The following is a 24,153-nucleotide window of genomic DNA, read 5'->3' as shown; positions in this document are numbered from 1 at the left end:
CTTTTACGCCGATGGGTGGTAAAATTGATTCTTCAATCAATAGAGGAAACGCTCCATACATTTTCAGATTGGTTGGTCAAAATTATCATAGTATTGGAAGTATTTTACCAACAAAAGGATCGGAACCAAAATTCTCTCAGTTATACATTTATGACACTGACAACGAAATTTCAAATAGACAAAGATGTTTTCGGTATTTTTTCAAACTTCTTATTCATAATTTATTATTATTAATATATATATATATATATATATATATATATTACTAATATTATGTATAAATTTATTTATTTTAGTGGGGAAAAGGATCAATCAACATCAATTGATAGTGATATTATTGAAGATATTAAGGTGATGTTGGATTCAAATAATGTCTTGGTTAGATCTTATAGGATGGTAAGAGATACTTTTTTGCAAAATCCAGAAGTTGATATGAAATTACGACTTATCGGGAGAAGGGAGTAAGATGGAAGAACATATAACCTACCAACTGCTTCTGAGGTTGCTGCTTTAATTATTGGTGACATTTCTGATTCAATCGAAAAGAGGGATATCGTCGTTCAAACAAAAAATGGTTCTCTACAATGTATCAGTGAATTGCATCCTTCGTACCTTCCTCTCCAATATCCATTGCTATTTCCATATGGGGATGATGGTTACAGTGTTGACATTCTTCATAGAGGTGTGTCATTTACGACCGACAACAAGCGTGCGAAACGTACAATGAGGGAATATTTCGCTTATAGGATTCAAGACAGAGATCATTCGTTCTCTCTCATACTTCATTCAAAAAGGTTGTTTCAACAGTTTCTGGTTGATGCCTATACTATGATGGAAACAGAGAGATTGTACTACATACGTAGGCAACAACATGTTCTTAGATGTGATTCTTATGAAAATTTACGTAACCAAAAAGCTCAAGGAACGACTGATATCTCCAATGTCGGCCAACGTGTCATATTACCTTCGTCCTTTACCGGTGGAGCACGCTATATGCTGCAAAACTATTTGGATGCCATGTCACTTTATAAATGGTTTGGATATCCTGATTTCTTCATAACCTTTACGTGTAATCCCAAATGGCCTGAGATTAAAAGGTTTCTTAAGGATACTTCACTTCAACCAGAAGACATGCCTGATATACTATGTAGGTTGTTCAAGATCAAGCTTGATGCATTCATTAAAGACTTAAGGGAGAAACAAATTTTCGGCAAAGTTCAAGCATGTAATTAAAAATATATTTTTTAATTATTTATAAAACATTGCTCTTATTATTATATTTTTAAAATCTAATCACATTTTATTTTTTTGGCAAATTCTTTTACAGATGTTTATACCATTGAATTTCAAAAAAGAGGTTTGCCGCATAGTCATATATGTCTATTCATGCATTCTGACAACAAGCTACCAACTGTTGAACTTATCGATCCGATAATTTCAGCCGAGATACCAGACATAATTGAAGATCGTGAATTGTATTCACTTGTGAATGAGTTTATGATTCATGGTCCATGTGGAGCTGAAAATATGAATTGTCCATGCATGGTGGATAAAAAGTGCTCTAAAAACTTTCCAAAACAATTCTGTAATCATTCGTCTGTTGATCAAAATGGTTTTCCGTTATATAGGCGGAGAAACGATGGTCATTTTGTAGAAAAATCAGGTGTAAGGTTGGATAATAGAAATGTTGTTCCATACAACAAATATCTATTGAAAAAGATACCAGGCACATATTAATATTGAATGGTACAATCAGGGATCTTCTATAAAGTATTTGTTTAAATACATAAATAAGGGTCCTGATAGAGCTACAATTGCTGTTGTACCAACCAACAATGAATATGAAAATAATGATGTGGTCGATGAAATAGCTGAATATTACGATTGTAGATATTTATCAGCATGTAAAGCATCATGGCGAATTTTTAAATATGATGTTCATTGCAGATATCCTTCTGTTGTCAGACTACCTTTTCATCTTCCTAATCAACAACAGATTATATATGGCGAAGACGATGATATTGATGATGTTCTTGACAAACCTTCTGTTGCGGCTTCAAAGTTCACATCTTGGATGGAGTGTAATGCAATCGACAGTGAAGCACGAAAACTTACATATGTTGAATTTCCTACAAAGTTTGTTAGGCAATTAAATGGTCGGTTTTGGAAGCGAAGGAAAGTAGGAAAAGCCATCGGTCGAATTCATTCGGTTTCACCTAAACTAGGTGAAGCATATTTCTTACGGATTCTTTTAAATAAAGTAAAAGGTCCAACATCATTTGATGAAATTCTCACGGTAAATGGTGAAACACATTCTTCTTTTAAAGATGCTTGTTATGCACTCGGGCTATTAGATGATGACAATGAATACATTGATGCAATTAAAGAAGCAAGTCATTCTAGATCTGGTTTTTATCTACGCTTCTTATTTGCTACATTGTTGATGTGTAATAGTATGTCTAAACCAGAGGTTGTTTGGGAAAATACATGAGCATATTTGGCAGATGAAATTCTATATAACCAACGACAAAGATTTAAGTCTGCAGGTATTACATTTTTTTCTTATTTTTTTATTTAAATTAATTTCTTTTTATTATTCAACACCCATTAAATAATTAGTAATAAAATTATTAAGTATCGACCAAATATTTTATTAATTATTTAATCTTTTCGTGCAGAATTGTCACTCGGAGTAGATGAACTTAAGAACTTAACTTTGTTCGAAATAGAACAAATTTTACTTCGAAACAACTCTACTCTCAAAAACTTCAAAAAGATGCCATACCCAGATGTTGAATCTGTTTCTTCTTCAAACAATCGACTTATCACCGAGGAGCTAGATTACGACATTCCCATTATAAAGAATGACTATGATCGTATGTTTCTTGCATTAACAAATGAGCAACGTAACATTTTCCTAAACATCATGAGTGCTATTCAAGAAAATAAAGGAGGTGTCTTCTTTGTTTACGGTTATGGTGGAACGGGTAAAACTTTTTTTTATGGAAAACAATATCTGCAGCAATTAGATCTGATGGTAATATTGTCTTAAATGTTGCTTCAAGCGGTATTGCTTCCTTATTATTGCCCGGTGGTAGAACAGCACACTCTCGATTTATAATTCCATTTGAACTTACAGAGGATTCTTTTTGTAAAATAAATCCAGATGGTGAGTTGGCTAGCCTAATAAGAAAAACCTCTTTAATAATTTGGGATGAAGCACCTATGGTCCATAAGCATGCATTTGAAGCTTTAGATCGAACTTTGAAGGATTTATTAAGGTGCGGAAATTCAACCATCTCAAATATTCCATTTGGAGGGAAAGTTATTGTCTTTGGAGGAGATTTTAGACAGATTCTACCTGTTGTTCCAGGTGGCAGTAGACAGAACATTGTAAATGCTTCTTTGAGTTCTTCATATTTATGACAACATTGCAAAGTCCATAGATTAACAAAAAACATGAGGCTAACTGTTGGAAGGGATCAATCTGATATAGAAAAAATAAGAGATTTTGCAAATTGGCTATTGGATATAGGAGAAGGCAAACTTGGTGGTCCGAACGACGGTGAAACGATTATCGATATTCCAGATGATATTCTCATTAATGATTCACATGATCCTATAGGTTCCTTAATTGAGTTTGTATATCCTTCAATTTTAGAGAACTATAGCGATACTAATTATTTCCAAGAAAGAGCGATACTTGCTCCAAAAAATGAAGTTGTTCAGGAAATAAACGACCGTTTGCTTAAGAAGTTTCCAGGAGATGAAGTTGAATATTTAAGTTCAGACAACATATGTGAATCCAAATTTGTCCATGATCAGTTTGATGCAAATTTATACTCTCCTGATGTATTAAATGGTCTCAAAGTATCCGGTTTACCAAATCATAAGTTAGCTTTAAAAATTGGTGTTCCAGTAATGTTACTGAGAAATATTGATCAGAAAAACGGCTTATGTAATGGCACAAGACTACAGGCGTTATCATTGGGCAAACGTGTTATTGAGGCACATATAATAACTGGAACTAATATTGGAAACCAGACTTTTATTCCAAGAATGTCTTTAACTCCATCAGAAAAAAAGATTCCCTTGAAATTCACAAGAAGACAGTTTCATTTGGCGGTATGTTTTGCAATGACTATTAATAAAAGTCAATGACAATCGTTATCAAAGGTTGGTTTGTTTCTCAAAGATCCACTTTTTTCACATGGACAATTGTATGTTGCCTTATCTAGAGTTCAAAGCAGAGAGAGATTAAAATTATTAATTTTAGATAAAAATGGCAAACTCACAAATAAAACTTCCAATGTTGTTTATAAAGAAGTTTTTCGAAATTTGTAGTCAACTTTTTTGTAGCATATTTTATACATTTTTAGCAAATCACACTTAATCCATCATATTACTTTATTTATTTATAATTACGTTTTTTTTTATGTTAATTTCATTACACACATTGGTAATGCATCATCTGCATATGTCCAACAAGAATCATGCACCAAAAATAAGGGTTTTCAAAAATCTTCATTTCTAATTAAATACTTCCCATTTAGTTTGTAATTAAATACTTACAAATAAAAAATTTATTGAAAAATGCAATATTACAATTCATAAGTTATCAAAATTAATGAAGTATTATTTTATTAAATAATTAAATTTTAAATTCAATTCAAAAACACCCGTGGGTTCCTCGGGTTTTAACCTAGTATGTCAAATAATTTGTTTGGTTTTAAATTAATTATATCACTGTTTTAAGTATTTATCATCTAAATGCAAACGGATTTATTCATCTTAACATCATTTTGACCATAACATTTGATTTTTAGGAGAAAAGATAACAATACCCTTTTCGTTTTAGGATTTTTTACAAGTTGGACAAAATTTAAGAAAACTCCTCCCATCTACTAATTTCGCAATGGTCACCAAAATTGCCTTTAGTCATGCGAAACAAATTAAACGACGTTTTAGTATTTTTTTTTTTTTTAAAAAAAAAACCAAAACAATTATACTGCAAAATTTACTGTTTACTACGAAATTTATCATATTGCAAATTTGTCTCCGTACTATATGAAATTATTCATAATTTAACACAAATCATGATTTTTCATCAAAAAAAAAAAAAAAAAAACATTTTTTACAGTGGTTTTCTTGTGGTAGGTATATACAAAAACCATTTTCACATTAAACTAAAAATTTATTAGTCTAAAACGAGTTGAGAGAAATTCTTACAAAAAGAATTGAGGCAAAAATGAAATAAGTCTTAATTATGGACGGCCCATTTTGTAGTCCCGAAGCCCCAGAGCCTGTTACAAAATTCCTGGTTATTGAAGAATAAAATCTTAAAATTTAGCTAATTTCTCTTTTTAAATTAAAATAAAAACACTTAGAAAAGATGGAAATGTCTTCTTTTCTTGATTTTAACCATTAGTCTATACGTTTGAGTGAATCTTTTTTGTTTTTTTGTTTTTTTTTTTTTTTTTTTTTGTTATAATACAGTTATGTACCCTAGAAGAAGTATTAAAATTTGAAGTACACGAATTCAAAACATAGAAGTCGGCCTATTTAAGCAGGCCTAGGTATGGGCAACCCAAATAATAGCTGTGGACCAAACACATTTGGCATTTTAATAAGTAAATAATTATTTTCGTTTTAAAAAACAGTTTAGAAATAATTTAGATTTGTCCTTAAAAAAATTATTTTCTCAATAAATTTATATAATATAATGGCGAATATAAGATTTTATGATAAACCCCTATAGTAAGAATTAGTTAATTACCATAAATAAGAATAAGATGAAAAGTGGCTACGAAGGAGAAAACATAATTGTCTAAAAATAGAGAAAGGGTTTGCTGGTGGAATGTCGGCTTCCAGTTCTACTATCCTTACACGGCTGCTCCGCCGTGATGTTAATGTTATGATCCTCTTCCTGTGGCCTTTCGCCGTCATCGCATTAATGTTAGCATGATCACCATTACTATTACCAAATTCTGTTAGCGCTTGTTTAAAGCTGTGATTCAACTTTAATCCACAAACAAAAAGTAAAAGAAGATTGTGATGATGATGATGAGAGGGCCGTTATTGATCGGCGTAGTAATCGTTATGGTTCTTGGACTCGCGGTCTATATGAAGCTTTGGACCATTGATTACCAAATTTCCTCCAATGAAACCGAATTAATAAGGTATATAACGCAGATTTCATTGGTTTTCTTCGAAAATTTAACCGACGAACAACGGATTACTGTAATATATATGTTTAATTCTTCAATAGTATTGAAATTATGAATGGAGATTGAGAGAGAATCTTATGGAGCTGTAAGATTAGGAAATTAGGGTTTAGAATGAAACGATATTTCATAATGTACATCAGCGGAAGTACAACATTGACCTGAAATAGTGTAATCGTTGTTGATTTATTGCAGAAGGCAGTTTGATCTTGCAAACAGGGAAGCAATGGATGAATCTGCAGAGTGGAGACTGAAATTCGATGTTGCAGAAGAACGAGCAAATAAGTGTACCAAGGAGCTAAAAAGAGTATGTACATTTGCAATCACAATTCACATGTTCATGAAAACATCGAGTATACAATCTTCGAAATGCTGTTAGATTTAAGTTTGATCCTTTAACCTAATTAGTAAATGGGTTCTTGTTTGCAGGTTAAGGAGAGTCTTGGAGATAAGAGTGGTGCCAGCATAACCAAAAGGCTAGATATGTTACAGAAGGTATACTATAGTTTTTTTTTGTATCTGTTAAACTTTATAAGAGAGGGGAGTGATATTATAAACTTGTTATCAGGAAAATATAAACTTGTTGGAAAGAGTTGAGACATTAAAACAAGAGCTTGAAGCTGAGAAGATGAAGTGCAGTATGCAGAGGGTGTAAGTGTTAGAAGTCTGAATGAATCTATGATTTTGACCAAAGATGGTGGAGTTTGACTTCAAGCTTACACTGTTGTTTTGAGACTGTAGTCCGTAGATGTATTGTTGTATCCAGGTAAAGGGTTAAATACAGAAACTTTCATTACATCGGCATGAAGTTATTCAAAAGACCATCATAATTAATTCTTTAGCAAATGGTTTCCTTGGTTTTAGTTCATTAATGTGGGGTTAGACATTTCCCATCAAACAAAACTAGAAGAGGATATCGATAAAATGTTGACATGAAAAAGAAATTAATGAAATGGTTAAAATGTGTAGACCCTAGTGAATTCACGACTGATATTGCATTACCACATGGTATACCAACGCATTGATATTTTTGACATGTACAACTAATATCATGTAGATTTCAAAGATGTCAACATCTCATTGCAAAAGATATTAGGACTCACTTCATATGATGCTCAAAATAGTTATTTGTTGATGTTTATACATTTACCTCCATCATCACAATATTCAGAATATCATTGTTGCATCATGCAACATAGAACCTCAATAAATGTTGTTATGGTACACTTTGTTCATCTATCAATAATGTGTAGATGTCATCAACAATATTAGAAGCCATCATATTATAACGCACACTAGGAAAGCACATTCTTGCCAATTTATCATGCCCAATATTGTCAGTTCATTCTCTTTGACTCAGAAAATGCACGTTGAAGCCTAGTCAAACTCCCTTTGAAGTTAAAAGTTTAATACGTTTTGTATGTAATGTCCCTAAAAACAAAATTTTCAATGTTTGATTTTTCCGATTATATATATATATATATATATATATATATATATATATATATATATATATATATATATATATATATATATATACAGAGAGAGAGAGAGGTTCAATAGAGAACCATAATTAACCAAGGAACCAATCTTTTTTTCAACTTTTAGAACTTATTTTTTATCAAAAAAAAAAACTAAAAATACAAAAATTCATAATTTTTTTATCATTTTTCCAATGATATCAAATTCAAATTTTTTTTTTCGTCAAATTAACAATGTGAATCTAAATTCACAAGGTGAATCCGAAAAATATATTTAACATTCACAATGTTATATTCTGAATTTAGATATTTTTTGTTTTTTTTTTCAATAAAGAATAAACTGTAGAACTTTAAAAAAAATTTGTTCCTTGGAGAACCAATAATTATGGTTTCCTATTGAACTTTTCCTTTTATATATATATATATATATATATATATATATACCAAATATGTTTTGTAAGAAGATTTCACTGTTCATTTGGTCTTTCTATTTTCAAATCTAAATTTACTAAAACCAAATCATGTTATATATTGTCAATCATGTAGTATATAAAATGCAAAACAAAGTCTTTTTGAATATATATATATATATATATATATATATATATATATATATATATATATATATATATGGTTTGTGAGGAGGATTCACTAATCATTTGGTCTTTTTATTTTCAAATCCAAATTTACTAAAACCAAATCATGTTATATCTTATCAAGCATGTAGTATAAAATGTAAAGAAATAGTTTTGTTGTGTGGTTTTTCTATTTTCAAATCCAAATTTATTAAACCAAATCATGTTATATCTTGCCAAGCATGTAGTATAAAATGCAAAGAAATAGTTTTTATGGATAACCATTTATGTTCGGGTCATAGAAGATTTTCATACTTACATTTTTTCTCAAATAATTTTTATTTAATAGTTTTCACAACTCCTAATTTTAAAATTAAATTATTAGTATTTTAATATTCTTTTTTTATTAATTTCTTTAAGATACACTTTAAAGTCTTATTTTCGTCAGTCTCTTCCGTACATAATTGTTTGTATCTAAATTGTATTTTGATATTTTTGTGTTACACTTTATATAGTTTAATCGTCTCCATTATATATATGGTGTCGAGCTGCATTTTTCAACATACTAGGGCTTTCGCAACATCGGACGAACGATCCAAACCCTATTATATATATATATTAATTATCAAAATTGGTTTGTGAGGGGTATCACTATTTATTTGGTTTTGACTATTTCCAAAGCACAAATAACTATATTCAGATTAAGTTATTATATAGAAATAATACGGTACAAGTTCTAAAATAAGTCTTCTTTTGAAAATAAAGATTTTGTTTCTAACAATAGCAAATCTTTATATTTACCTTTCTTTCCCTGAAGTAATTTTAATTGAACACTTTTCATCCTTGGTAATTATAAAATAAAACTATTAGTATTTAATAAGTTACTACTTACGTTCCTTACTATATTTATATTTTTACTAATTATATTACATATATATTAATTACCAAAATTGGTTTGTAAGGAGATTTACTATTCACATCGTAAGCAAAAATAAAGTAAGTCTTCATACTTTCAATTCTTTTTTTATTTTCCTTCATTTACTTTTATTTGTTTTTATATTTTGTATCCCTAAACTAATTTTGATGTAAAAATTTCTATCCTTATAATTTTAAATTTTATATATATTTATATTTTTTCCCCTTAATTAATTTTTATTTAACAATTTTCAACCCTTATAAATTTAAAGTTAAATTATTAGTATTTTATACATTATAATTTGGTCCCTTATTATATTTTAAAGTTATATTTTGACCCCTTATATAATTTTTTAATAATTCTTTTTTTATTAATTTCTTAAATATACACTTTCAAGTCAATTGTTTGTATCCATATTTTATTTTGATATTTTTGTGCTCCACTTTATATGATTTAATCGTCTCTATGATATATATATATGGTGTCAAACTGCGTTTTTTAAAATACCGGAGCTTCCGCAGCAACGCGCGGACGGTCCAAACCCTAGTTTCATCATTAATTTTCAACAACGCGGTCTATAATATTCATTTAGGAAGACATAAATAAAATTGCTCATATCATATATTATGACTATTTCCCCACCTTTCCAAGGCATTCTTCAGCCTCATAAACCAGAACACGATTCCACACTTTGGGATTCAATTGGGTTATGTTGCAAGAAGTTTAGGGATTGTTTTCCTTTTACCCATTATGACCTCTATGTAGGGGTGTCAATTGTTGACACGACACGACAAAAATACACGACACGAAACGTAATTGGGACGAAACTGAAATTTGAATTCATATTCGTGTCGTGTTCGTGTCAAGTATAAAAAACACAATGTCGTGTCGTGTCGTGTCGTGCTCCTGTTTAAATTTTGACACGAAATTGACACGATTAAGCATTTGTTTGTCGTGTTTTCGTGTTTGTCGTGTTATGTATGATTAAATATTAATTAAATAAACTAATTTTTATATTATGTTATCTTTGTCGTGTCGTGTCGTGTTTTTCGTTTTTTCATTGGTTCGTTTTCGTGTTAGTTAAAAAAAATACGACATCGTGTCGTGTCGTGTTCGTGTCACATAAAAGCTTGCCGTGTCATGTCGTGTTAGGCAAAAACACGACACGATGGCCCGATTTGTCACCCCTACATCTATGAATAAAATGTCTAAATAGGTAATTATCTAATTACGGATAAAAAGTTCTATATATAAGGATCATTTTTTTTTGCTAAACTAAGTAGTAAGTATCGTATGAGAATAGATTAAATGACCATTGTACTTTTACAATCAACAAACAATTTAAATCAAATTTAACTTGAAAAAAATGAGGATGTAAAACAAGAAAGAGCAAATAGTGTAACCTAATAATATATATATATATATATATATATATATATATATATATATATATATATATATATATATATATATATATAGAGGGAAGAGTTATTTGGAAAACAAAAAAACCCTAAAAATCATAAAAATGCATAAAAAAAATACTTAGAGATCACAAAACTTTTTTTGAAAAAATCGCAGCTTTTTATACAAAATCGGTGAAAAAAATTTTGAAATTTCTTTTTTTTTTTACAAAAAAAAAAAAAATTGATTTTTTTTTCAGCGAATTTCAACAAAAACCTGCGATTTTTTATAAAAAAAATTCAAAAATATTTTTTGTGATCTCTAAGTATTTTTTTTATGCATTTTTATGATTTTTAGGATTTTTTTAGGGTTTTTTTGTTTTCCATAGAACCTATATATATATATATATATATATATATATATATATATATATATATATATATATATATATATATATAATCCATTAAACTTGTTCATCCTTGAATGGTGTAACTGAAAACAAATAATCGGAAACGACTTAAATAACGGAATGCAAGTACAATGGCAAATTGGAGGAAATGGCACGATACTTTATTCCATTTACCACTATAGGCGTTGTACTTCATTTTTTACCCATAATAGCAATGTACTTACATTTCTATACACATAATAGCAATCTAAATACAATTTTATACCCATAATAGCAACGCACTTGCATTTCTTTATCAATAATAGCAATATTCAAGATGAAACTTTTACGCATTTCATAAATTTCAAGTTATATATTGCTATAATCGGTAACGAAACGTAAATATATTCCAATTATGTGTAAAAAAGTATAAGCATGTTTCTATTATGAACAAAAAATAAAGCACATTGCTATTCCCCACAATTTTTCCCAACATTTAACATCATAAACAACAAAATTATAGAAGTTAATCTTGTCACAACCAACTAATTTAAACCCAAGACACAAATACCCAAAACTTGACATCAAAAGTGTCAAAAACACTAATTAACTTCCAAATAGCAAGCAAAATTTTGTACCTACAACCTCAAATAGATTGCATTTAATTTAAAATTAAAAACTTCACAAATGAAAACAGAAATTAGTGAGCATAGCTGCTTTTACTCCTCATGATGATGCTAAAGACCAAAAGTTCAAGAAAAAAGATGGAGAAACAGCAAACCAGCTTATAAAAGCCATAGCTGTTGCAGACATGAACCTTTTGCAATGGTTTATGTCACATCTATTAAGATCATTGCTGATAAGAACCGTGATTCCAGCACATGCACATGCAGCAGCAAAAGTAATAGTTGATGTAACCTATGCCACAATTATGTAAAAATAATTCAAGATTAGAATAACAAAAATGTGTTTTTTTTGGTAAAAAGATTCAAGATATCTTACCCCATCTCCAATGGTGTATGCAGTAATAACTGCAGGGTTCCTCAAGCTTCTTTTGACACAAAGGGCATAGATATCAATCAAGGCTAGTGTAAAGCTCCATAAACTTTGCAACCCAACAGCAGCAACAAGGTATCTACTTATGTACATGGTTTGACAGTTTAACTTAATAGAAAGAGGTAAAAACTAATCATTTCAATCTAAAAACCCTATCCATTAACATACACAGACATTATTGATCACCATTGTTAGATCGGTTCTGTGTTGATTGCGTTTTCAGACCATGAGCAACAATGGTAGAGAAATCCCTAAATGACTCTTTGATATTTTCTAGGTTTTTGGACCTGCCTCATAGTTAAACCTCATCATACAAGTTAACATGGACGAGCACATTTGAATGGTTATCTAACTATATGAATTTTTCAAGTTCAATTCTGCAATTCTAGCTTATCCAAAACCTAATACTTATTAGATGCAAAATTGATATGGATGTTGTTGCAAATTAACAGCAATATTATCGTATTTGGAGAAATTGTCGGCAGGTTTTCAAGCGTTTCGCGATTATCCAAGTGAATTTCAGAATCTTTTTGTCAATTTTGAAGATGAAATATAATCCGTTTGACATGCAATGTAAGAAGGAGAATAGAATTGAAGTTAGAGACAGTACCGGAAGGCGGTGACGGAAGGAAAATCGGAGGTAGAAGCCATGACGGCGAGAGAAATGACGGTGAAGACGAACTGACAGAGACGGAGGGCGAGTCCAGTTGACGTACCAGGCATGCCTTGCACGTCTTTCATCCTCACTCTTCGAGGCGGCGCTGCATCGTTTCTTCCGTCAATCAAAGGCGGCGGCTCAACCGGATGCACCGCCGGCCGACTCATACTTATACCCTCTTTCCACTCGACTCGGTCGCCTAAAACTCAAATTCCGGAAACAAAAATCACATCACAACCATCAACGACGGCACATGGAATTGCATCAACACTACTAAATAACACGATTCTCAACAGAGATTCTATGCGATTTGTAGATTGTCTGACGAACTTTTGGATTTTGGGGTTTTTCAAAGAGGAAATTGTATAGATTTCTTCCAAGAGATTGAGGGAAGTTGGTAGCAATCGGTGGACACCAATGCCTAGAGGGGAATGTTTTCCTAAAGTCTATAACTTTATGCTTGTCTATTGATTTATTTATATTGTTGATCACAACTTATTTTCTTCGCTTTAATAATTTATTTTGAAAGGATAAAAAAGTTGCAATTTATATGCTTTTTGCTGTAGAACCTTCTTCCTTTTATGGTAAAGAACACTTTTTATTAAATAAGAATTTATTTATTAAAAATTAGTTGCTTTGTACTCTTGATAACCAATTCAAATTTAGGTATGCTAATGAATCATTTGGAACGTAACTAATTTATAATAATAAGTTTATAGAAGTTGTCAATATCATATGCCTCTTTTTCAAATATGACTCGGAAAATAAGTTTATAAAAGATTGTCGCTATCGCATGTGTCGTTTTCTTTGAATATGACTTTCTTTTTGAACAAATAATTAACCATTCAATACTTAACTATGCTGTTAACATTATTCAATATTGTGTAGTGACACATATACTTAAACTATAAGAAAAGAAGAGAATACGGAAAGAGTATTTTATATATATTCAAGGTGTATTTACAGAAGGATATACAATGATGTATACATATTGATGCTACAACTAATTGTGAGATAAATAAGGAAGACTAACAAGAATTGACCAGATACTATATATATGTGGCGTGAGAGGATTCTAGATAAAATACAAGATATGCACATCACGTGCTCATCTCTTAACATGCCCCCTCAAGATGGACGATGCAGAAAGAAGTCCAATCTTGGATAATAAGTAATGGAGACGTGGTCTTGGTAGTGCTTTGGTTAGAGCATCTGCTAACTGGTCATCTCCAGAAATATGCTAAACTCGCAAGGTTCCTTGATGAATTTTTTCTCGAACAAAATGAAAATCTAAAGCTAGATGTTTCATACGTGAGTGAAATACCGGATTTGCTGAGTAGGAAGTTGCACTTAAGTTGTCACAGTAAATGGTTGGAGTGGTTGTAGAGGTGAAACCGAGTTCACTCAAAAGTGAAGTGATCCATTGCACTTCGGTAGTAGCAGAGGCAACAGCTCTGAACTCAGCCTCAGTTGAACTCCTTGCAAGTGTACTTTGTCTTTTTGAGCTCCAGGAAATAGGATTAGATCCAATATAAACTATGTAGCCAGTGGTACTTCGATAATTGTCTTTGTCTCTGGCCCAGTCCGCATCACTGAAGGCATGTAATGTGGTTGGGGACCTGCAATTGAAAAATATACCATGATGTAGAGTACCATGAAGGTACCGGAGTAAGTGTTTTAGAGCTGTCCAATGGAGTGAGGTTGGTGCATGCATGAATTGAGACAGCCGATTAACAGTGAAGGAGATATCTGGTCTTGTTAAAGACAAGTATTGCAGAGCACCAACTAGTATCCGATAATCTTTGGGAGAAGAATGAGGAGTACCACCACGAAGTGTGAGAGGAGTTGATGTAATTATTGCAGTTGGTGTTGGTTTACAATCTCTCATATTTGCTCGGTCTAGGATATCTAAGATGTATTTGCGTTGGGAAAGAAGGATATCATTATTGTGTGGAATGACTTCGATTCCTAGAAAATAGGAGAGAGATCCAAGATCTTTTAGGGAAAATTTTGCTGCAAGGTGTTTAACGAATTGAGATAGATGAGAGGGGGAGGGACCGGTGACTATAATGTCATCAACATAGACTAAAACAAGGATATAAATGGTAGGTGTTTTGAGAATGAAAAGGGAGGAATCAGAGATGGTTGGTTTGAACCCAAGAGTAAGTAGATAGGATTTGAGTTCGTCATACCAAGCTCGCGAAGCCTGTCGGAGGCCATAAATTGCTTTATTCAATTTGCAAACATGGTTTGGAAAAGATGGATTAGCAAATCCAGGAGGTTGAGTCATGTAGACATTTTCATGAAGATTTCCTTGTAGGAAAGCATTGTTTATATCTAGTTGTCTGAGAGACCAGTTGTGAGAAGTAGCTAGAGTGAGGACTAGGCGGAGGGTAGCTGGTTTAAGCACATGACTGAAGGTTTCTTTGTAATCAATGCCTGGCCTTTGGTTGAAGCCCTTAGCAACAAGGCGGGCTTTAAGTCTGTCTATAGAACCATCTTATTTGTATTTTGTTCTATAGACCCATTTGCAACCAATTAAGTTTGGGGCTTCAGAAGATGGAACTAGTGACCAGGTTTGGTTGCGTTGAAGAGCATCAAACTCTTCCTGCATAGCGGTTCTCCAAGAGGGGTGTTTGAGTGCTTGTGTTATTGTTGTGGGTTCAGTGGGGTAAGAGGGAGATGCAGTGTATAAGAGGAAATCTGAATTGAAATATCGTGGGTTTGGTTTAGGATTATTTCTTGTGTTTGGTTTGGTTGGGTTATTAGCAGGAAGTGGTGAGGGAGAGTTGTTTGGGATGGAGGCTGCAGAATCATATGATTGAGGAGATGTGGGTGTACTTGGTTCGGTGGTGGTAGGAGTATCTGATGAGGATGAGGTAAGAACCGGTATGGCAAGTGGTAACCATTCATCTAGATTTGGTGGAGAGGAAGAGATGATGGTAGAGGTGAGTTTAGTATATGGAAATTCTGTTTCTACAAAGACAACGTGTCTGGAGGTGTATAATTTGGAGGAGACCGGATCAAAGGCATGGTAAGCACTTTGGGTTGGGGAATATCCCACGAAAATACAAGGAGTGGATCGGGGATGTAATTTGTGTGGTGAGTAAGGTCTTAACCATGGATAGCATAAACAACCAAAACTTTTTAGTTTGGAATAGTTGGGATCTTTTTGAAAGAAGCAACGAAAAGGACATAGGTTGTGGAGGGTTGAGGTGGGCAACCGATTAATTAAATAGATTGTTGTGGTGAAGGCGAATGGCCAGAAGGTATTTGGGATGTTTGCATGAGAAAGCAATGCAAGTCCTGTTTCTACAATATGCCTATGTCGTCTTTCGGCATATCCGTTGTGTTATGGAGTATGAGGCGGTGAAGTGAGGTGAGTAATTCCTGAGGAAGAAAGTTGGGATTGAAGTTTTAAAAATTTACCACCATTGTCTGAGAAAAACTGTTTGATCTTTTTGTTGAAGAAATTTTCAGCAAGTGATTGGAAACGAGTGAAGATAGATAGCGAATCTGATTTCTTTTCCATGGGGTACAACCATGTATACTTGCTGAAGTGGTCAACAAAAATGATATAATACTTATAGTGATCATAGGATTGAACTGGAGAGCACCAGACATCTGAGAAAATAAGATCTAGTGGAGCATGTGATGTAAGAGATGTTTCATGAAAAGGTAATTTGTGACTTTTATTAATAGAACATGAGTTACAATGATCAGAACAATTAGAATTGAAAGAAAGAACAGATGACAATTGCTTAAAAACTTTATTTTGAGGATGACCCAATCGATGATGCCATGTGGTTGGAGTGATGCGATTCATGGCAAGGATTTGAGGCTTTATAGCAGATCGGAGTTTATACATTCCCTTGACTGCGGTTCCCTTGAATAGTGGAATCTTGGATGGCAGATCCTTTATGACAAAAACAAAGGAATATAATTCTATTAAAAATTTGTTATCAGCACATAAACGAGAAATAGATATGATATTTTGAGAAAGAGTAGGAACATATAGGACATGTTTGAGTATGAGTTGTGTGTGCGGTGTTTGGAGAATAACTGAGCCAATATGAGAGATTTGTAGACACGAACCATCACCAATAACTAATTCCTCTGTTCCATCATATGGTGCATGAATTGACAAGTTATTAAGGTCATTGGTGGCATGAAAACTAGCACCACTATCAAAAATCCAGTTGGCAGTGTTGGATGGTGATGATTGTTGTGGAATCATCATGTGTGCCTGTGCGTTTTTAACCTGCAGGTTGCGATTGGGAGGTGGTACAGAGGCTGCTGGAAAAAGCTTCTTAAAGGTGAAACAATTACTAAGAGAATGACCCTTATTATGGCACCATTGGCATTTACCCAAGAATGGACGTTGTCCAGTGGGTGAGGAGGTTTGATTAGATTGTTTTGAGGGTGTAGGAAGTAAGCCAGGTGCGGTGGTTGGTTGTCGAGGAGGCCATGTTTTCTTAGTGGTCTGGTGGTTTAAATAGAAAACAACAGCAGGTTGATGAATATCAACATTGGAGACCTGTTGAGCAATAGACAATTCATGATTTATTAGTTTTTCATGTAATTCAGTGAAGGATATGGGTGAGTCTCTTGCATGAAGAGCATCAAGTATCGGCTTGTAAGCTGTTTGATCAAGCCCATTGACAACTGCATCAGTGATATCCTCCTGATCAAGTTTCTTCCCAAGGATAGCAAGCTCGTCAACCACTGTTTTGACACTTTGCATATACTGAGTGATGGTTTGGTTGGAGGTTTTGGTGAGTTGTTTCAGTCGATGTTGTAGTTGTTTGATGTGTCCTCTTGATGGAGAGGCATATGTACTGGCTAGGGTTATCCAGGCTTCGCAGGAAGAGGATGCATTTGTTACTAGTGGTACAATTTCAGGAGAAAGAGTTCCGACTAGGGCACCAAAGAGAAGTCGATCTTGCCTGAACCATTTTAGATAGTCTGTGTGGGGTGTGCTTGTTCCATCAGCGGCGATTGTTGGTGCAAGTGCAAGGTGTGAGCCTTCTATAAATCGATACAGATCAAGGCCGTGTAGTAGAGCTTCAATCTGAGTCTTCCATCCAAGGTAATTGGTGGATGTGAGTTTTAGGGTTGTTGGGAAATTAACAATAGTGATGTCTTTGAGTGTGGTATTGACGATAAGAGAAGAAGAGGTGTCGTCGTTGATTCCCATTTGTTTTGGAGAGGGAGGCGGTGAGTTTTCTGGTGTGGTATGTACTGAGCCGAGCTCTGATACCATATAAGAAAAGAAGAGAATACGGAAAGAGTATTTTATATATATTCAAGGTGTATTTACAGAAGGATATACAATGATGTATATATATTGATGCTACAGCTAATTGTGAGATAAATAAGGAAGACTAACAACAAGAATTGACCAGATACTATACATATGTGGCGTGAGAGGATTCTAGATAATATACAAGATGTGCACATCACGTGCTCATCTCTTAACATAAACATTCCTCATTTCTATATATTCTCTTTTAATACGTTCTGTGTTTTTCATACACCGTAGGTCATAATTGTTAAACAATCTCTCTTGTTTTGAACGGGGTCATAACCATCAACGTTTATGTCTCCTTACCACATTTGAATTGGGTCATTTGATATGTTGTTGTGACTTTTTGTTTATTTCATTTGGAAATCTTACATTTGTTTGGAAATCATTTTAAACATCTTATATTTGTATCATTTTGGATGAGATTGAGGCTAACCAACCTAAAATCAGATTTTGTTAGAACAATAATGAAATCGAATATATGTTTTTCTTTTTAAATTTTCGATGATTGTTGTTCTTAGTATGCTTTTGATGGAAATTTTGGTTTCATAATATGAATTTCTTCAAGAACCATTCAATATGACTTATAATCAAAGCTTTTTGTAGCCTTAATCAGCCTCATTTGCTTAAGGTATCACCAGAAATGACACCAGACATGAATCAGTTTATCCTTTATCGTCGGCTACCACATCATCCCCTATTGTCTGTCACCACCACCACTACCTACCACCACCAGATCCTACCACTGCTTCCTCTGGAAACCAACCCTAACTCCATTGTTTCATTCTCTTCCTCCCGTTGATTCCATATTTCTGGCCAATTTAGGTGGTTGGCATGGACCTTCAACCATAAGGGAACCGATTAAAGCTTTGTAATTATTTCCCCTCATCTACTTATCTCCATTTTCTCCATCCTCCTCTTCCTCTGACCTCCGTCCAACCCTTCCATTCAGTGGTAACACCTCTCCAAACGGGTTTGAGATATTCCCCAAAAGAGGGTGCATGTATAGACTAAGGGATAATGACTTGAAAGGGTAACGAACTTTCGACTTTGTTCACATTTAGTCACTAAACCTTTTTTCGTTATGTATATGCCACTAAACTATTGAAACTGTTCACATTTTACCCTTATGACCGGTTGTTACGAAAAAAAGTTTAATTAGTGACTAAATGTGAACAAAATCGAAAGTTCGTTTCCCTTTAAAAAAGTTCAATGACTAAATGTGAACAAACTTCCTCTTGTATTATATTTTAGCAAATTATTTGTTTTTGTTAAATTGAAGCAACATTTGTTGATAAAGAAATCTATGAAATAAGAAAAAAACAGAACCCCGAAAAATATATTTAAAACACGAAAAACCGAAACCGAAATAAAAAACCAATGGTTTGGTATTTTCCAAAATAAAAAATCACAATTTTCCAATCTGATTTTGGTTTTACAAAAATTCAACTTTCGGATTTCCATATCTAAATCTCTTCCCCTTTTTTATAATCGAAAAATGATTATAAAACCAAAAAGGGAATGGGAAAGCGCTCAATTCGGAATTTTTCTATCCAAACCTCCCCCTTGTGACATGAGAGATAGAGAGAGAGACATGTAAACACCTCTATATAAGGTGGGTTCATACCACATGTAGAGGTGTGCTTGAGATATGTAACATTGAGAGTATCAGTGTGTTAATTATGTAGATTTAGATTTAGATCCTTTTTTTGTAAACACCTTTCATAGTCGAATGCATCTCCAAACCAATGGTCATAATTCACATCAGTGAAAATGGTTCATTTTTTTTGTAAAACCTAAATCAGATTGGAAATTTTGATTTTTTATTTTGGAAAATGCCAAACCATTGGTTTTTTATTTCGGTTTCGGTTTTTTCGTTTTTTTTAATATATTTTCGGGGTTTTGTTTTTTTTATTTCATAGATTTCTTCATCATCAAATGTTGCTAGAATTTAACAAAAATAAATAATTTGCTAAAACATAATACAATATGAAGTTTGTTCACATTTAGTCATTGAACTTTTCTAAAGGGAAACGAACTTTTGATTTTGTTCACATTTAGTCACTAAACTTTTTTTCGTTATCTATTTGCCACTGAACTATTGAAATTGTTCACATTTTACCCTTATGACCGGTAACAACCGGTTATAAGGGTAAAATGTGAACAGTTTCAATAGTTCAGTGGCAAATAGATAACGAAAAAAAGTTTAGTGACTAAATGTGAACAAAATCGAAAGTTTGTTACCCTTTCAAGTCATTATCCCATAGACTAACTATCCATCATGTAGTCTAGTATAATGGTTATACTAGTACCTTGTTTTTAGAATATATAATAATTGGATAGTCATGTTCTAACTATTCACTAGTCCATTTTTGTTAACCATCAATGAGAGTTTGAAAATGAGATTGACGTAGGTTTGGGGAATAGAAACATATGCATTTGCATGTTTGTTTTGTTTGAATTATTCCATTTGATAGATATTGATTTCTAGTCACTTGTTAATTTTTGCTAACCAATACTTTGCCATTTTTGGATTCGTAGAAGTATAATATATTGCCATTTTTGAGTTCGCCATCATCCAAAACTCTTAAAAGATGTTCAAACAAACACAATTATGAAATTGAGAATGCAAAATCATAATATTTTTAAAACAGAAAATTCATTAAAATTGATGATGTAACGTAAGATATATATGCTAGTGAGTAGTGATATTAGTATTGATATCCTTTATGCATTATTTAATGCAATTGTTGATTTAAACCTATTAATGAAATTTAATTATCCCAGATTATGTAATGTAACTATAAAATATACTTAGTTATTATTTTGTAAAATCCTATTCACTTTTTAACTTTTATGTTAAGCAGAAGCCAGAAAACCAGTATATCAAAAAAGAATAATAATAAAGAAAAATAAATAAAGAGTAACTGAACTCCCCCTCTCTTTGGTCACTCCAATAGACTCGGACACACACACGCACACTCGCTATCTAGATCTCAAAATTATGAAGATTATTTCCAGAAAAATCATCTTCCGTGATTCAATTCTTTCACTTGATCTATGTTTCTTCAAGTCCAGACGAAGAAGAAGAAGAAGAATACCATTGACATTTACAAATGGCTTGTATGAAGCTTGGCACAAAACCTGATATATTTCGCCTTGAAGACCATACATGGTATTCTACTCAACTATCTACAGATTTCCTCGATTTCCTTTTGATACATCGATTGATACATGTTTCTGTCTCAATTCTTACTATTTCCTGGTGTAAAACCAGATTTGTTTAATTCGACCTCTTCTCGATCAGGTGTTTATGCTATTACTACCCAAAATTCGCAAATTCTCATGACATTGGTTAAGTTTCACATATAGCCACTGTATTCGTTAAAAGAATAGAACATCAGTTCGGTTTTTTTTATGTGAATCGCAGTACTTCTCCATACAAAATTGTTCCTGATTTTATCGAAAATTGACAATATTCGCAGTATAATCTAGGAAACCCTAAACTCGTGTAGTCATCGTGTACCATTAAAGACGATCAATGAACTATCTGTCTTGATTGATTTGTTTAACATGCATGCCCACTGATAAATGATCTCTTTCTTCTTACACTTCTATCATTAATGTGATCAGTTAACATTTGAGACGCATCATTTACATTGTTCTTTCTTTCCTCTTCAGGCAGTGTACCAGTGGGCTTCCAAGTGATGTCACAATTGAGATTGGAGAAACATCATTTAATCTCCACAAGGTCTGTAATCAATTTATGTAAACACAGTAGACAGTAGTTGTTTCATATGTTTTAGTTGACATTTTATTTTATACAGTTTCCTCTGATTTCAAGAAGTGGGCTATTAGCAAAGCTAATAGGAGACAATCCTGATGAAGATGGCCCAATTTGTAGTGTCCATCTGAATGACATACCTGGTGGATGTAAAGCATTTGAACTTATAGCCAAATTTTGTTATTGCATAAAGCTAGAACTCACTTCCCACAATGTTATCAGCCTTCGATGTGCTTCAGACTACCTCCAAATGACAGATGATTATGGAGAAGAAAACCTAATCACACAAACAGAGACCTTCCTACAACAAGTGTTCACCACCTGGTCAGACACCATGGATGCTCTTGAAAGCTGTGAAGAAGTTCTTTCAGATGCAGAAGATCTCAACCTCATCTCACGCTGCATAGATTCTTTAGCTATAAAAGCTTGTTCAGGTCAGAACCCATACAACCCCCCTCCCACTGCCACGTCACCAGTCAATAACATCACACAGACCTCTATAATCTGGAATGGAGTTCCCACCTCAAATAAACCACATACATTCGGTGATGACTGGTGGTATAAAGATGTCTCCTTTCTTGGTTTACATTTATATAAACGACTGATTCAGGCCATGGAGTCTCAAGGCATGAAAGCTGAAACAATAGCGGGTTCTCTTGTGGGGTATGCGAAGAAATACATCCCATTAATGAACAGACAATCAAGTTTCAACGATGCAAGCCATTCAAAACCAGTTTCTGCGCCTTCAGCAGCAGATCAAAGGGCATTATTGGAAGAAATTGTTGAGTTGCTTCCGAACAGAAAACGGATTGTTGGCACTAAGTTTCTTATCAGACTCCTTCGCACTGCGTTGGTGTTACACGTGTCTCCATCTTGTAGGGAAAATCTTGAGAAACGGGTCGGAGCCCAGTTGGATTCAGCTGTTTTAGATGATATATTGATACCGAATCAAGGATTTAACTCTGTTGATACTCTGTATGACATCGATTGTTTTCAAAGGATTCTTGATTACTTCATGTCCATGGCCATGGATACAACTAGCACACAGTGTTCTCCGTGTATAATCGAAGAAGGGTTAGAAGATGTTCCCCAATCTTTGACTTCCTTGACATCTGTCGCCAATCTTGTTGACTCGTTTCTTTCTGACGTGGCGGCTGACGTTAACATGAAGCTATCAAAGTTCCAATCGCTCGCGGGTGCTGTTCCCGATTACGCCCGCCCTCAATCCGATGGGATTTATCGTGCATTGGATATCTTTTTAAAGGTATGAATTCGAAAATTAGGTTAATTTTATGAATTAGGGTTTGTTTAATTGTTTGGAAGAGGAACGTTATTATTATTGTTACAGGCGCATCCATGGCTGACAGACTGTGAGCGAGAGCAGATCTGCAGACTGATGAACATTCAGAAACTGTCGTTGGATGCGAGTACTCATGCGGCTCAGAATGAGAGGCTTCCTCTTCGTGTTATTGTTCAGGTTCTGTTTTTTGAACAGTTACGGCTGCGGACGTCGATCGCCGGGTGGTTTTTTGTATCGGAAAACCTTGAGAACCCGCAGTCGCAGGATCAAATGAACAATAACAAAAACGATGGTGAAGTTGTTAGATCGCAGGGGATCGGAGAGGTGAGGGAGCGTGTTGTTGAGCTTGAAAGGGAGTGTGAGAATATGAAGTATGAAATGAGGAAAATGGTGAAGAAGAAGAGAAGTTGGAATTTTTTTTGCAAGCGAAGAAGACATCGACGTATGTAGTTTTTTTTTTTTTTTTTTTCCTTCTTCTAGTGTCGTGGTATTTGATACGTGAGTTTTAATTAGTCTACGCATGTTAATACAAAACGTGTTTTTTTTATCACGTAACATAGACAAACTCATAAATATATCAAGAATTAAAATCATGGGTAAATTACACCAATCCAGTTGCCAAAACATATTAGTCTTTATTTTCAAAAATTAATTCGGACCGTCCTTATATTCTAAAAAAGTTCATCGTCTTTGTTATTTTAAATTTGCATGTAGCATCCTAATCCAAATATAAAATAACTATATTGCCCTCATTATTTTCTTTTTAATATAATTATAATTTATTTTATATTTATAGAAAATAGAAAATAGAAAAAAAAATTCAAACTAATATACTATTATCCCTCTTTTTCATTGTCCATTACCACCACCACCATTGGACCTTCGTTGGAGCACTACGCACCACCATCACCGGAAAACCGCCTACCACCATCGATGGGGTATTCAGAACCACTGCTTCTTTCTCTCTTTATTCTTCGATCTGAATACTACATATCTCTCTCCTCCTCTTTCTTCTCTGATCTGCTACACCTTGTCCGATCTGAATAACCCCAAGTCTCACCTTTA

At 33.3% G+C, this 24,153-nt stretch overlaps 5 protein-coding genes across 6 annotated transcripts; 4 read left to right on the top strand and 1 right to left on the bottom strand.

Moving 5' to 3' along the window:
• Positions 1-11: 11 nt before the first annotated feature.
• Positions 12-3,426, top strand: LOC145158491 (uncharacterized). The gene is made up of 7 exons (XM_079077384.1): positions 12-193; positions 297-396; positions 547-1,225; positions 1,328-1,665; positions 1,757-2,453; positions 2,679-2,906; positions 3,023-3,426. Exons 1-7 carry the CDS (start codon positions 12-14, stop codon positions 3,424-3,426), a joined length of 2,628 nt encoding a protein of 875 aa, XP_078933510.1.
• A 33-nt stretch (positions 3,427-3,459) lies between these two features.
• LOC145158490 (uncharacterized) lies at positions 3,460-4,161 on the top strand. Its single transcript, XM_079077383.1, has one exon. The coding sequence runs from the start codon at positions 3,460-3,462 to the stop codon at positions 4,159-4,161; it is 702 nt and encodes a 233-aa protein (XP_078933509.1).
• A 1,660-nt stretch (positions 4,162-5,821) lies between these two features.
• Positions 5,822-7,070, top strand: LOC145156979 (acyl-CoA-binding domain protein). The gene is made up of 4 exons (XM_079076166.1): positions 5,822-6,179; positions 6,420-6,531; positions 6,654-6,719; positions 6,793-7,070. The coding sequence occupies exons 1-4, from the start codon at positions 6,055-6,057 to the stop codon at positions 6,877-6,879; spliced, it is 390 nt and encodes a 129-aa protein (XP_078932292.1). The 5' UTR covers positions 5,822-6,054; the 3' UTR covers positions 6,880-7,070.
• Positions 7,071-11,517: 4,447 nt separating this feature from the next.
• Positions 11,518-13,176, bottom strand: LOC145161032 (CASP-like protein 5A2). 2 transcript variants are annotated; one of them, XM_079080459.1, is made up of 3 exons: positions 12,652-13,176; positions 11,988-12,090; positions 11,518-11,903 (listed from the first exon to the last, which is right to left on the bottom strand). In XM_079080459.1, exons 1-3 carry the CDS (start codon positions 12,864-12,866, stop codon positions 11,712-11,714), a joined length of 510 nt encoding a protein of 169 aa, XP_078936585.1. In that variant the 5' UTR covers positions 12,867-13,176; the 3' UTR covers positions 11,518-11,711. The 2 variants fall into 2 exon arrangements, with proteins under 2 accessions (XP_078936585.1, XP_078936584.1); XM_079080458.1 differs by having other exon boundaries at positions 11,577-11,903; positions 11,988-12,120; positions 12,652-13,173.
• Positions 13,177-20,939: 7,763 nt separating this feature from the next.
• On the top strand, positions 20,940-23,635 carry LOC145161031 (Phototropic-responsive NPH3 family protein). Its single transcript, XM_079080457.1, has 4 exons — positions 20,940-21,179; positions 21,686-21,755; positions 21,832-23,052; positions 23,137-23,635. Exons 1-4 carry the CDS (start codon positions 21,121-21,123, stop codon positions 23,536-23,538), a joined length of 1,752 nt encoding a protein of 583 aa, XP_078936583.1. The 5' UTR covers positions 20,940-21,120; the 3' UTR covers positions 23,539-23,635.
• Positions 23,636-24,153: the final 518 nt, after the last annotated feature.

The sequence above is a fragment of the Lactuca virosa genome, chromosome 2 (genome assembly GCF_052849685.1).
Source record: "Lactuca virosa cultivar CGN04683 chromosome 2, Lactuca_virosa_CGN04683_v6, whole genome shotgun sequence".
In the NCBI taxonomy this organism is placed as follows: Eukaryota; Viridiplantae; Streptophyta; class Magnoliopsida; order Asterales; family Asteraceae; genus Lactuca; species Lactuca virosa.
The sequence above is the reverse complement of the archived record's forward strand: the minus strand, read 5'-3'. Positions and strand labels throughout refer to the sequence as shown.

Bases quoted from the DNA above. Each gene is read 5' to 3' on its own strand.
- LOC145158491 (XM_079077384.1), top strand. From the start codon at position 12: ATGGGTGGTAAAATTGATTCTTCAATCAATAGAGGAAACGCTCCATAC. The intron at 1,666-1,756 runs GTAAGGTTGGAT...TGGTACAATCAG, and splicing joins ATTTTGTAGAAAAATCAGGT to GGATCTTCTATAAAGTATTT. The intron at 2,907-3,022 runs GTAACATTTTCC...CAATATCTGCAG, and splicing joins TGCATTAACAAATGAGCAAC to CAATTAGATCTGATGGTAAT.
- LOC145158490 (XM_079077383.1), top strand. From the start codon at position 3,460: ATGAGGCTAACTGTTGGAAGGGATCAATCTGATATAGAAAAAATAAGA.
- LOC145156979 (XM_079076166.1), top strand. From the start codon at position 6,055: ATGATGATGATGAGAGGGCCGTTATTGATCGGCGTAGTAATCGTTATG. The intron at 6,532-6,653 runs GTATGTACATTT...TCTTGTTTGCAG, and splicing joins GTACCAAGGAGCTAAAAAGA to GTTAAGGAGAGTCTTGGAGA. The intron at 6,720-6,792 runs GTATACTATAGT...ACTTGTTATCAG, and splicing joins GGCTAGATATGTTACAGAAG to GAAAATATAAACTTGTTGGA.
- LOC145161032 (XM_079080458.1), bottom strand. From the start codon at position 12,866: ATGAGTCGGCCGGCGGTGCATCCGGTTGAGCCGCCGCCTTTGATTGAC. The intron at 12,121-12,651 runs GTACTGTCTCTA...GTACATAAGTAG, and splicing joins CCTTCCGTCACCGCCTTCCG to ATACCTTGTTGCTGCTGTTG. The intron at 11,904-11,987 runs GTAAGATATCTT...ATTGTGGCATAG, and splicing joins CATACACCATTGGAGATGGG to GTTACATCAACTATTACTTT.
- LOC145161031 (XM_079080457.1), top strand. From the start codon at position 21,121: ATGGCTTGTATGAAGCTTGGCACAAAACCTGATATATTTCGCCTTGAA. The intron at 21,180-21,685 runs GTATTCTACTCA...TTTCCTCTTCAG, and splicing joins CGCCTTGAAGACCATACATG to GCAGTGTACCAGTGGGCTTC. The intron at 21,756-21,831 runs GTCTGTAATCAA...TATTTTATACAG, and splicing joins CATCATTTAATCTCCACAAG to TTTCCTCTGATTTCAAGAAG.